The sequence below is a fragment of the Cladosporium halotolerans genome, assembly GCF_011745625.1.
Source record: "Cladosporium halotolerans strain TM138-S3 chromosome Unknown Sca8, whole genome shotgun sequence".
NCBI classification, from domain to species: Eukaryota; Fungi; Ascomycota; class Dothideomycetes; order Cladosporiales; family Cladosporiaceae; genus Cladosporium; species Cladosporium halotolerans.
The window spans coordinates 267,962-279,912 of record NW_027191459.1 but is presented as its reverse complement, the minus strand read 5'-3'; the positions used below and the strand labels follow the sequence as shown (position 1 = coordinate 279,912).

Here is an 11,951-nt window from a genome sequence, read left to right as displayed (position 1 = left end):
GGCAGGAGCGATAGCACCCGCCGAGCCAAGCACAGGCGGAACCCGCGCGGATAGGCGCAGCATGTGAAACGCTCGGTACGCGCAGCGGACATGCTCGGCGGCTTGGGAGGTGTTGGTTGTAGAGTGATTGTGCGGGCGATGTTCAAGGCTTTTGGGGAGTGAGGGCTGGGCGAGAAGTGGACGAAGAAACCATGAGGAGAGGGAGAGAGGAGACGGAACTGTAGGGCTGAGGTGAGAAGCCGCCTTGGAGTTGGCAGTCGTCTTTGACAGACCAGAATTGCGTCCTGTCAGCCTTCTGGGAAGTCTCTTTGTCAAATAGCTTTTCGTTTTTTGAATTCGTTTTATGAACAATCTATGAAGGGCGCCTGTACATCGTAAAGGCTCGTGAACAAACATCGTCTTCGCAAGGCAAATCCGACAAAAGTCTTCAAAGTCCTCAAGGTGCTTGCGAAGGGGAACAAAACAATTGAAAAGAGAAAACGAACAAAAGCTAAATGTCGTCGATGTATCCCACACCCCACCACGACGCCCGCACAAAATAGTCTCTTTCGGAAAAACACCAAACCTACTTCATCATCTTTGTCGAAGAAGGAAAAAAGCCCACTCCCTCAAGACCAAACATCCTCCTGATACTGGTTCGCGCTCCTCATGCTCTTGACGACCTCCTCGCCCTTCTTGCGGTCGACGCCGCGGTGCTCGGCGATGATCTGGCCGAGGATCTCGTTGACCTCGCGGGCCATGTTGGCCGCGTCGCCGCAGACGTAGAAGTAGGCCTTCTGCTCCAGCAGCGCGTTGACCTCGGCCGCGCGCTCGCGCAGCCGGTGCTGCACGTACACTTTCTGCGGGCCCGCGCGCGAGAAGGCCGTGACGACCTCGAGTGAGTCGCCGAGGGCGGACTTGTATTCCTGGAGGGGTTGGGTCAGTGGGTGTCTTGGAATGAAGCATAGGAGGGGATTGTGAGCGTACCTCCCACTCTTTCTCGTAGAGGAAGTCCTCGTCTTGCTTCCGGCAGCCGAAGAACAGGATGGTCTTGCCGACGTTCTCGCCGTTGCGGGCCATCTGGGCGCGCTCCTGGATGAAGCCTCTGAACGGCGCGACACCGGTGCCGGGGCCGACCATGATGACGGGCTTTGTGGGGTCGGAGGGAAGCTTGAAGTTGGAGTGGCGGACGTGGACGGGCACGTGGATGCCGTCGTACTTGTTGCGGGGACCAGTGATGGCGTAGTCGAGACCGTGAGGATCCGGGTGAGGCTCGCCGTGCTGCTTCTGCTTCAGAGCGAGGAGGTAGTTGGTCGTGACACCCTTGACCACGTGAGGCGCGCCAGGGACTTCGACGGACTCGACGACGGCGGTGATGGAGATCTTCTTGGGCTGAACGAGAGAGGAGGAAGAGATGGAGTAGTAGCGGGGCTGAATCTTGTGCAGGCCTTCGATGAAAATGGAGAAAGGAATGTTGTCCCAGGACTTGCCCTCGCCGTAAGCCTCGAGGAATTGCGCGATGTTGTAGTTCTTCTTGGCAACCTTGTCGTGGAAGTAGTCCTTGTCACCGCCAATCTTCTGGAGCTCAGCCTTGATAGAGTCGGTGGGAGAGAATTGAGCGAGAGATCCGACGAACTGACGGGAGAGCGGAGCGCAAATTTCCATGTGGTAGCGGACAACAGCATCGTATGTCGTGGGCGAAGGGAAGGGGACCTTAGCGGTAGCATCGAGACCCTTGACAGCAATAACCGAGTGCCTCTTACCCTGAAGACCAAGAACCTTGAGGAATCTGTCGACCTCCTTGCCAGCGTTCGTAGGCCAGATAGCAATGTGATCACCGGTGGTGTAAGACAGGTTAGAGCCAGAGATGTCAAATTCCATGTGCAGGCAGTTACGGGCGGGGTCATTGAAAAGTTCCTTCGACTCAGCGATCGGTGCGATGTAGGGATTGTGCGCGTTGAAAGGGCCCTTAGCGGAGCCTTCGAGGTGGTTCTTGTTCGGCTCGCCCAGGTAGACAGTGTCGTCCTCAGCGTCCATATCAGGCTTCTCTGTGACCTCGAAAACGGGCTCGTATACCGCCTCGCGCTCTTCCAAGTTCATGGCGCTGGAAAGGGCGGCCCACATAGGCTCCTTCCAGGCCAGGAAGTCCTCCTCCATTGTGCCAGCACCATCGTCGCCCTCGCCGGCCTCACCGACGCGCTTGGCTCCCAGGCGGTCAAGGAACTTAACCAGGTTGCGGACCATAGAGTTGTAGTGTTCGTATGTGTTGTTGCCCAGGCCAAAAGCGACGTACTGCAGGCTCTCGAGCGCCTTCTCCTCAGCGCCGCCCTTCTCGCTGAACGAGACCTCCTCGCTGCTGATGAACTCGTAGAATTCCACCGCGTTGTCCGTGGGCTCGCCCTCGCCGTACGTGGCCATGACGAACATGGCAACCTTATCCTCGGGGAACTGGTCCAGGTTCTCGTAGTCGTAGTCTTCCAAATCGGCGGTCATGGTCTTCAGTCCGAATCTGGACGAGCCCTCCTTAGCCAAACGCGCGGCGTAGTCCTCCGCGGTACCGGTCTGCGAGCCGTAGAAGACCACGCAGTTCTTGCCCGTCTCGTCCATCTTCTCGAGAATGTTGCGGCTCTTGCCGGCCTTGCTTGCGGCGCCATTTGCGAACGATGATGCGTAGGGGTCCTTCTGGACCGCCCAGTAGGTACCTTTGGTGAAGTAGGCGATTGTGCCAATGAGCAGGGCGGTCAGGACAACAATGTCCAGAGTGTCCAGTTGCGCCATGGTGTCTGTGTGGCTCTAAGGCCGGTGCGTTGAGTCGTGTCGAGAGTGCGTGGCTATGACTGCGATATATGCCGAAATCTGGCGTCTCCGAAGCGGCGGCTTATGGTGGGCCTGGCTGCAGGTCACGCCGTGGCTGAGACAGCGCAAACGAAGTGTCTGCAGCGTCTAACGTGAGCAGATGTAAAGGTGTATTGAACGACGGGTCCTGGGTGAAAGTGACCACGTGTCCGGCGAGCGGTTTCGAGGGTGTATGCGATCAGGACGGACCAGAAAGTTGTTGTGCACCCTCGTCGATCCGTGGCGGGGCGAGCAGTGCAAGCGTAGACGGTAAAGGCGAGCGGCACGGCTGTCTTGATCTCCGAGACCCTCCTTTGCTCGTACGTTGAATTGAGCAAACGCCCGAGCGCGGACCTCCGCTGCTCTGTCTGTTTACGGTGCAGATAGGAGGCGATCGATGGGAGCAAACACTGGCGAAACAAGTTTTCATTCGGCTGATCACATGCAATGTCACCGGAGGACGTTGGGACACCTTACATCCAGCGTGCTGGCTGCCTCTAATAGCCACGATCGTCCCACTCCACATCCAACCGCCGCATTTCGTAGGCCGAAGAGCGATTGGGCACCCGCGGGATGCGGGCTGACAGGGCTGAGTCCCGTTCCTCACATCTGCGGCGGCGGTTCCGTCTACTCTGCTCGCCTCTACTAGCCGGCTCGTTTGGCGTGAGCGCGAGAGCGAGGCACTCTATACGACAATAGCGGAACGAACACCGCGAGCCTGGCAGTTATGCAGGTGGCGCTGTGTTAGGCGAAGTCATGACATCCACCATCCGCAACCACCCACCACTACCGCGCAGCCGCCCGACTTGCCGAATCCGCGAGGGCTCGGCTCCGAGATGTACTTCGGTCCAGGCAGGGTCTTTTGGTGACTTGCCGTGTGAACATTCCGAATGCGCGCCGAGCGTCAGACGTTCGTCGAAGTTTATGAGGCTCAGCTGGCTGTCTAAGGGCCCCTCACATGTGATTGCGTTTGAGAGCGCTGCGCTATGCAGATCGCTGTGTTTGCTTCGTGCTCGATGGCATTGTTAGTCAGCCCTGTCAGCTCGCTGGTCTCGCAATCAATGCTTGCGTTTGGCTGTGGGTTTGGGCGGCTCTTGGATTGTTGACGCATGATTCATTGGAAAAAGGTACCTTATGCATGTCTCAAGCCTTATCAAGCAACAGCATCTCTGGCTGTCTCAGAATCCTCCTGGGGGTATATAGCAACGATGAAGCAACAAAGGAAAAAGAGCAGACGCAAACGATGCTCCCGCGCTACGGTATGCGTACACGCCATTCTCACAAGTCAGGGTCCTCACTGACTCCTCTGCTCTTCCTGCCCGCAACCTTTAGTCCCAACCCCGTCTCCTCCGCAATCCTGACCTGCACATCGCGCACGTGACACATGAGGATGGACAGCGCGAGCGAATTCCACACGTCGTAATTGGAGTCGTTCATGTCGAAGAACGCGATCGGTTTCGCATCTGGAGTAGGGTCGTCGGGCCTGTATGCCATGATTGCGATCAAGGCGTGCGAGGCGACGATTCCATAAAGCGTTGGCACCGGATATGAATACTGAGTGCTGGCACGCGAGGCTGGAGAGGTCTCGGTCGACTGCAAGACGCGGAAGGCATTGCGGTAGCGGGTTGCGAGGCGCGCGAGCTTACGGTTGATGTTCTCGTGTAATTCCGAGGCAGGCGTGTCGGCGGGTTTGGTTTCCACGGCTAGCAGAGGGATGGCTGAATGGTCATCAAGTTCTGCGTCGAGAGTCGCCCATTTGAGGTAGGCGTCTACGCTCCGGCGGACCTGCACTTCCGGACCGAGACGCGATCTAACCGCGATGCTGTCTCTGACTTGTCCGCCGAGTTCGAAGAGTTTCTCAAGCGCCTTTTCGGCGCGAAAGTGGTCGTTGCGAATGCTGCTGATAAACGCATCGTCCGAATCTGCAAAAAGGGCGATGGGCATGGAGCGCAAGCTAAAGCGCCAGCGCTGAGGCATGAGCGGTTCGTGGCCGCGCATTTTGATATGTTGGAACAGAGTGATGTAGTCGTCGTCCCATCCAGCAGCGCGCAGTTCATCCGAGCTGACACCGAAAGCTTCTTGCTCTTCCGGCAGGGAGACGATCTTGCGACGTTGCGGCGTCGCGTGGTAGTCGCCATCGTCAAGGACTTCGGTATTGTCTACATTCACTTCCGATTCGTATTCGATTTGGAAGTCCTCTGGCTTAGGCGTGCCCTCGACACGAACGTGGGATAACATGCTTGACAATCCGTCGTCGTCTCTCATTTCCTCGTCGTCGATTGAGCTACTGTCGTCGTCCACCTCTTCCTCCTCGTCCTCCTCATCGTCCTCCTCTTCGTCCCTCACGTCCCTCAGCCCCCTCCCATCGTACAACTTGCGCATCTTGCGCCTGCCAGTGTCGCCATTGTTCGGCTCCGGCGTCATACTAGCCCGCCTCCTCCCACCTGGACTGGGCGACCCCGTAGCCCGCCAACTGTCGACGCGAGAGTTCGGACTCATGCTTCTGGACCAACGCTTGAGCTGCTTGAGCGAGCGACTGCTAGCAGGGCGCGCGCGCTTCTTCGTGACCGGCGGCGCAGTGCGTGGTGTTGCCGGCTCGTTCGCGGATGGCTTGCGCGGAGAGAGGTAGGACCAGAAAGAGTCTGAGAGGCGCTTGAAGAACGGCATAGCTGCAATTGCGGCGTACGATCAGGTAGCGCTGCGATGCGACACGTGGGCGCGTGCGGTGCCGCTGCAAGGGTTGCGACAGGGGCAGTTATATGTCCGTTGTTTCAAGTCGTGGCGCGTTGACCATAGGCCAAATGTCACATCTTCAGTGACAGACAAAGAGAGCGAGGGGTTAGAGAGAGAGGTGCGATGCTCAATGCGGCGAACAAGAGGCTTGTACCTGAGAGAGCCGCATTTGGAGGATGCCTTGGATTGCTTGTCGAGTTCATTGTGCCATGTGACAGGCACGGAATGCGCTAGGGACGCACGGATCTGCGACCTGCTGCTCTCCTGCTTGCATGCTTTGTCGCACCGCTAAGCGATATATTAGTCGCACGTGTCCCTATAGAACGATTCTGAGTATGCTACGACGTTTCTATAAACTACCCTTAAATACGCTGTTGTCCCTTGAGACAGAACGCGCCTACGTCACCGCGTCTCGCAGCAACCCGCAGCCGTGGTGAATGTAGTGGCGGGGTTCGACGCGGATCGGCCCTCGTTGCTCTGATCGCGGCGTTGCGCCGCTTTCTTGTTGCTGTTTCGCCGACGCCGAGCTACATCCACCGACACAACCCTTGCATCAGACGACCAAACTAACTTTCAACGCGCGACAATGTTATAATGGAGGTCGACACCAACTACACAATCATCACACCTCCTCGCAGTCTCACCGCGCGCCGCGGTCTCAAGCGCGCGGCCGAGCTCGAAGAACTGCAACGGTCGCATGTCCCGCATCTCGAGGCCCCGAGACGCGTTCCCGGCATGTTTTCCACAATTACCACCGGCATCTGGTCCTTCGGCGCCAATGTCGTCCACGGCTTTCTCGACCTTTTCAATTGCAGGAACACCTTTCCTCACGCGCCTGAAGCCGTGCAACCCACGCACATTGATGCCATCTCGACCGATCACAGCGGAAGAAAGCGTCGCGCTGTCGAAATCACTCCTCCAACCAACCAACAAACCACACATCCCCTTTACCAGACCTTCCCTCAACCCATCCTCCGCGCTTCACCTCAGCCTACTGAAAACTCTTCGCGCAACATGCACGTAACTACCCCGACCGCGGCGAACAAAGCGCCTCAACAACTTTCGTCATTCGACAGAAACAACAAGAAAGCAGTCTCCCGACGCGAACGCTTCTACAAAGCATACTTCGAAACCACCGAGCTCGAGCGTGCGCGTCAGCGCCCACCGAAAGAGATACCCAGGGCCGAGCGAAGGCTCACTTCCATCCGTCAGAGAGGAGAGCGAGAGCGAGACGAACAGGTCGATGGACTCGTCGCCAAAGCGCGCGCGAGGTGGGCAGAAAGTGACAGACAGCGGGCGATACTCAAAGCGGCTGCGGATGAGGTCGCGAGAGAGAAAGCCGAGAAAGAGGCCGCAGAGAGGGCCGTAGTCGAGAAAGCAGCTGCGGAACAAGCGGCGCGTCTCCTGGCCGAGAGAGAAAAAGCACGCCTTCGCGCAGCAGAGGAGGAAGCGCGAATTGAGGCCGAGAGAGAAGAAGCACGCCTTCTTGCAGCAGAGGAGGACGCGCGAATTGATGCTGAGCAAGAAGCAGCGCGCCTTGACTTCGAGAGAGTACAGAAGCTCATCCGCGCCGCAGAGGAATCAGCTCGTGCCGAGCTGGAAGCTGAGCGCCTGCATGGCTTCATCTTTGAACCCTCCGAAGACCTTTCCGATAAGCTGCAGAGTAGCTTGGAGGGAGCTGGGGAGCGGAAACAGATCGTTCAGGTGGGTTCCGTCCCACTTACGGCTGTCAGCTTCAACCGCATCCTCGCCTCGCACAACGGTACCGACAGCTGGCTCGACGACGACGCGGTCAACGCGTGGTACCTGGCTATCGTGGATGCCAAAAACCGCATGGCAGGCTACGTCAAGAGCAACTCCAGTGTCCCCAACTGCGCGGCGCTCAACACCGGGTGGTGGTCTAAAGCCGGCAAAGACGGCGTCGCGGGTCTCAGCCGCTGGATGAAGCGGAATGGCGTCGAAGGCTCAAAGCTCCTGAGGTGCGAGCGCCTCTTTCTGCCGATCAACATGGGCTCCCACTGGACGCTCCTCATCATCAACGGCACCGACTGCAGCATCGAGTACCTCGACTCCATGGGCGGCGACGGCAAGATGCAGTTCCAGGTCGCGCGCGAGCTCGTCAAGGCCGAGCTAGGTCAGGACTACCACGCGCAGGAGTGGGTCGAGCTCAAGCGCAACAAGAGCTCGATGCAGAACAACATGAGCGACTGCGGCGTCTTCGCCTGCTTCAACGGCCTCGCGGCCGCTAAGGGCAGACCCTACAAGGAAGTCACGGCGAAGACTATGCCGATGGCCCGCAGGATGATGGCCGGCGTGCTCATCAACGGAGGCTTCGAGCCCGACTATGGATTTTCTTAATCACGAGAAGCGAGCAACACTACACAACACTATTCAGCATTTCTGCGTACAGCACTGTCATTCCGCGCTCTCAGCGCCTCACGATAATCACAGCATGGAGTTTCACGGTCGATTTTGGGTTCGCGCAAGCGACACAACGGGAGAAGAAAAAGCATCTGCGGATTTCTTGTTTTTGTCAAATCGGAGTTCTACTGGGTTTTGATCTTTGGCGTTGGGTTTTCTGGGAATATGGGAAAGAAGATACCCCGAGTGCTCCACAGAGCAGCACTGCACGCGCGGGCGTTTTTGTTGTACTTCACACGCGGCATTGCATCGGCTTGCATTGCATCGCACGGCATCGGCATCACAGCATTGGCGTTTTTTGCTCTCTGGAAAGTCACGAAGTTGAGCATGGATCACGAACGGGAAAGGAATGGGAGGCCTTCTCCTTTTTTTTTTCTCTTGCTTTCTTTCTTGATACCGCGCAGTGTTGTCAACGAGACAATCACAAGTGCGCGCACGGCAGGGCTCGTTTTTCTATCACGCACGTCGAAGACAAGGCCGGGGACCAGCAGCGTTCATCGCTGCTGGTAGGCCTGGGTTGCGAGATAGGCTGGGACCTGTGGCGCTCTGAGCGCCGCAGGGTGGCCTATCTCCGCCCACTTGTCGGTAGACGCTCTGTAGTAATTAGTGTACTGCCGCGAATGGAAACTTTGATGATTCAAAATTTTGCGGTCCAATTGTGATTATATATGGAGTGAGGTTTCAAGACGTGCTTTGGTTCGTGGTGGTGACCCCGGACTCCTCTCTGGGGAACAAGATTGGAACGATTGGAAGAAAACCGCAGAAACCCAAAAAGGAGGCGCGCGAAAACAAAACCCAAATTATGTGTAGTGTTGCCTCGGCCGATATGTATATCCGTGGCAGGATCTCATTGAGAGTGCGACAGCCGCGAACGTAAAGCGACTGTCCTCCAAATCTCACTCGATAGCCTGACGACCTAATAGATCTACCAGCCTAAGGGTTCAACAGTTGAGCTCATTTAGAGAGCCACCATGGCAGCTCCGACAAACACCAGACCGCTCAGAGCGCTAAAGTTGACGGTAGGGGCGGCAGCAGCAGCCTGTGACGGAGCAGCGGTCTCGGCTGTGACGTTGACGTTAGCTACGCAGCCTTGAATTGATTCATGGACGGACAGGGTAGACTTACTGGATCCAGAGGTCGTAGGCATGGTCGTGTCGTAGGAATCAGAAGGGCCAGCCGGAGTGACCTCGGGCTCGGTGACAGGCGCAGAAGTCTGCCCGGGCGAGACGGGGCCTGCAGGCTGCTCGGGAGAAACTGGGCTGTAGGGCTGCTCAGGGGAGATGGGGTTAAAGGGCTGCTCAGGAGCGACAGGGCTCGAGGGTTGCTCGGGAGCGACAGGGGTGTACGGCTGCTCGGGAGACATCGGGCTTGCAGGCTGTTCGGGAGAGGCAAGGCTCGAAGACTGCTCAGGAGCGACAGGGACCGCAGGTTGCTCGGGAGAGACAGGGTTCGAAGGCTGCTCCGGAGACACAGGGTTCGAAGGTTGCTCTTGCGACATAGGATTGAAGGGTGCCCCGCCAGGACGGGTGGCAGTAATGGTGACCTGAGAAGACACCTGCAGCGTGGTGACAATGCGGGTCGTCATAGTAGTGTCTGGCTCCACAGACGAAAAGGGAGATGAGCCAGGGACAGACAGCTGAGAGGCAATAGACTCGGCAGAACTGGGCTGCATGACAGGCGCGACAGGCGTGGAAGCCGGGGCCGAAGTCTCGAGAGTGGTGGCCGCAGAGACAGGCATGGAAGCCTCGGTGGAAGTCTGAGGAGCAGTGACCGGCGCAACAGGGGTAGAGACTACGGGGAATACGATGGTAGAGGCCACGATGCTAGCGGTGCTGAGGCTGGTCGAGCTCTGCTGGGAGATCGTGACGACAGAAGTAGCGTAGATGGTGGAAGTGGTGAGCTGCTGCGAAGTGGTGCTGGCCGAGATTGTCGGCATAGTCTGGAAGCTTGTGCTGTTCACCTGAGGAGTGATGGTAGCATTGCTCTGGCAGGAAGTCTCCGGCTCGTAAACCCAGGTCGTGGAAGGCGGGACGGTGTAGGTATCGCAAGACTCGCTGGTAATGACCTTGTGGGGCTTGACGAGCGTGATCTTCCAACTGTAGCTCTTGGTCACGTACGCTGGAGGTATAGTGCTGCAAGAAGCGGTGATTGCATCAACGGTAGTAGTGTTCTGCACATACCACGAGGTGCTGGAAGCCTTGCGGCAAGACTTGGTAGAGCACGGCAGCGTCACCACTGCAGATGAGATGATAGTCTTGGTCCTGTAAGAGACCGGCGGCGAAACCGTTTCGGTGTGATGAATTGGCACTTCGGTGATCCGAGTGATTGTCCTCGGGCGGCCACCCCAGCCGATTTTGATGGTGGCAAGAGTCTTCGTCTCGTAGCTGGTGACATTGTGGGTGTAAGCAACCGTCTTGTCAACGGTGGTGGTCACGGGAACAAGAGAAGTGTGCACGACAGTAGTGGTGCCATTCTTGAGGGTCAAGGTCTCAGTTTGAACGCTAGTGACAGTCTGCGTTGTCACCGATGTCTGATGAGCCCAAGCAGAGGTCGACGAGCCAGTGACATTGGGTGTTACATCTTCAGTAGTATGAGTGATTGATCCAGAGCTGGTGCTACTACCATACGGGGTGCGAGATGTGCTGTTGCCGTACGGAGCCGCAGACTCGAAGGGCTCGGAATAAGTAGAGATAGCAGTACCGAGGGAGGTCGGCTCAGTCGGCCAGTACCGCGTGGTTGAAGTGCTGTTGCCGTAAAGAGCTGAAGAATCAGCCGTAGCCTCACTAGACCCAGTGCCAGTAGCCCAGTAAGGCTCGGAATAGGTGGAGGTCGGAGTGACAGACGCATTCGCGTAGGAAGTGGTGAGCACGACTTTGTAGTACTGTGTGCTGCCAGGAGATGGCTTGTACTCGATATCGCCAGCATCGGAGATGCTGGTAGACTGCGTAGGCGCAGAGGAATCAGGGTAGGCCCACTCGGTTGCACCGGGACCAGAGAACAGAGTGTTCGCGTCGCACTCACTAGCGCTGTTGATGTAGGATGTTCCAGCAGCGCCAACGACTTGAGTGGCTGTAACAGTGGACGCGCTTGCACCAGCAGGCGCATCTCCAGTGATGCAAGCCGTTGCAGTTTGGTTGGAGTATTCGTCACCCCATCCTCCGGTCTCTGTGTGAAGACTTATTAGCCGCTGAGCGTGATGTCGCCAATCTATCACTGTCAATGTACTTACGAGCGAGCGAACGAACAGAAAGCGCCAGAAGCGCGGCGGAGCTGCGAAATGCCATCGTAGTTACTTCAAAGTAGCAGAACGAATGTGAGAGCGATCGATGTTGGAACGGAAGCAGCGATCAAGAGAGAGGCAATAACGCGGGTACTTACATGGCTGGAAATCACATGCGTTGAGATAGTGCTCTTCAAAATCCGATCATGACCAAGCATCGGAAATGTTGAGTACCATTATATTGATTTGTACGCGAGTTGAAGCTTTGTGTGCTGAGGGGTCATAAAGCTACCAGACCGACGGATCTAAACGCCTGTGGCATACCAATCGCTTGGAAAAGACTCATATGACTAAGACATCGCACATCGAGGAGTGGAGACTCCGAGGTCCAAAGTGAGCCCAAAAAGGCGGCATTTATGAATGCATTTCGTTGCTTCTGACGCGTATTTGGACGAATCCACGCATTGCTCAGGCTGGAAGTCGAGGAGCGTGGGTTCTGGGACCGCATTGGCAATGAAGCCTTTTGGCTCTGGTCGGCGCATAGGGACAACCTCCAAATCAGAAGAATCTCTTCGAAGGAAATGCTGCAGCATTTCAGATAATGCAATGTGCGGTACGAATACTTGACCCGGGATAGATTGAGCGAAAGTGTTAACAATGGCGTTCTCGGGGACTGTTGAGCCTCACAGAGGCTCACGGAGCGGGGATATCAATCGTTCACGGCAATAGTGCGCCTATTTGAGAGACCATGGGATCTCAGAGA

The 11,951-nt window shown here is 56.8% G+C and overlaps 4 protein-coding genes across 4 annotated transcripts; 1 reads left to right on the top strand and 3 right to left on the bottom strand.

The window, feature by feature from the left end:
- Positions 1 to 303: 303 nt before the first annotated feature.
- Positions 304 to 3,300, bottom strand: cprA (NADPH--cytochrome P450 reductase). Its single transcript, XM_069371835.1, has 2 exons — positions 967 to 3,300; positions 304 to 905 (listed from the first exon to the last, which is right to left on the bottom strand). The coding sequence occupies exons 1-2, from the start codon at positions 2,755 to 2,757 to the stop codon at positions 609 to 611; spliced, it is 2,088 nt and encodes a 695-aa protein (XP_069231264.1). The 5' UTR covers positions 2,758 to 3,300; the 3' UTR covers positions 304 to 608.
- A 792-nt stretch (positions 3,301 to 4,092) lies between these two features.
- Positions 4,093 to 5,481, bottom strand: WHR41_03228 (uncharacterized protein; the record flags this gene model as incomplete). Its single annotated transcript, XM_069371834.1, has 1 exon — positions 4,093 to 5,481. One exon carries the CDS (start codon positions 5,479 to 5,481, stop codon positions 4,093 to 4,095), a length of 1,389 nt encoding a protein of 462 aa, XP_069231265.1.
- Positions 5,482 to 6,141: 660 nt separating this feature from the next.
- On the top strand, positions 6,142 to 7,905 carry WHR41_03227 (uncharacterized protein; the record flags this gene model as incomplete). The annotated part of the gene is made up of 1 exon (XM_069371833.1): positions 6,142 to 7,905. The coding sequence occupies one exon, from the start codon at positions 6,142 to 6,144 to the stop codon at positions 7,903 to 7,905; it is 1,764 nt and encodes a 587-aa protein (XP_069231166.1).
- Positions 7,906 to 8,596: 691 nt separating this feature from the next.
- On the bottom strand, positions 8,597 to 11,923 carry WHR41_03226 (uncharacterized protein). The gene is made up of 3 exons (XM_069371832.1): positions 11,198 to 11,923; positions 9,094 to 11,133; positions 8,597 to 9,030 (listed from the first exon to the last, which is right to left on the bottom strand). The coding sequence occupies exons 1-3, from the start codon at positions 11,250 to 11,252 to the stop codon at positions 8,927 to 8,929; spliced, it is 2,199 nt and encodes a 732-aa protein (XP_069231167.1). The 5' UTR covers positions 11,253 to 11,923; the 3' UTR covers positions 8,597 to 8,926.
- Positions 11,924 to 11,951: the final 28 nt, after the last annotated feature.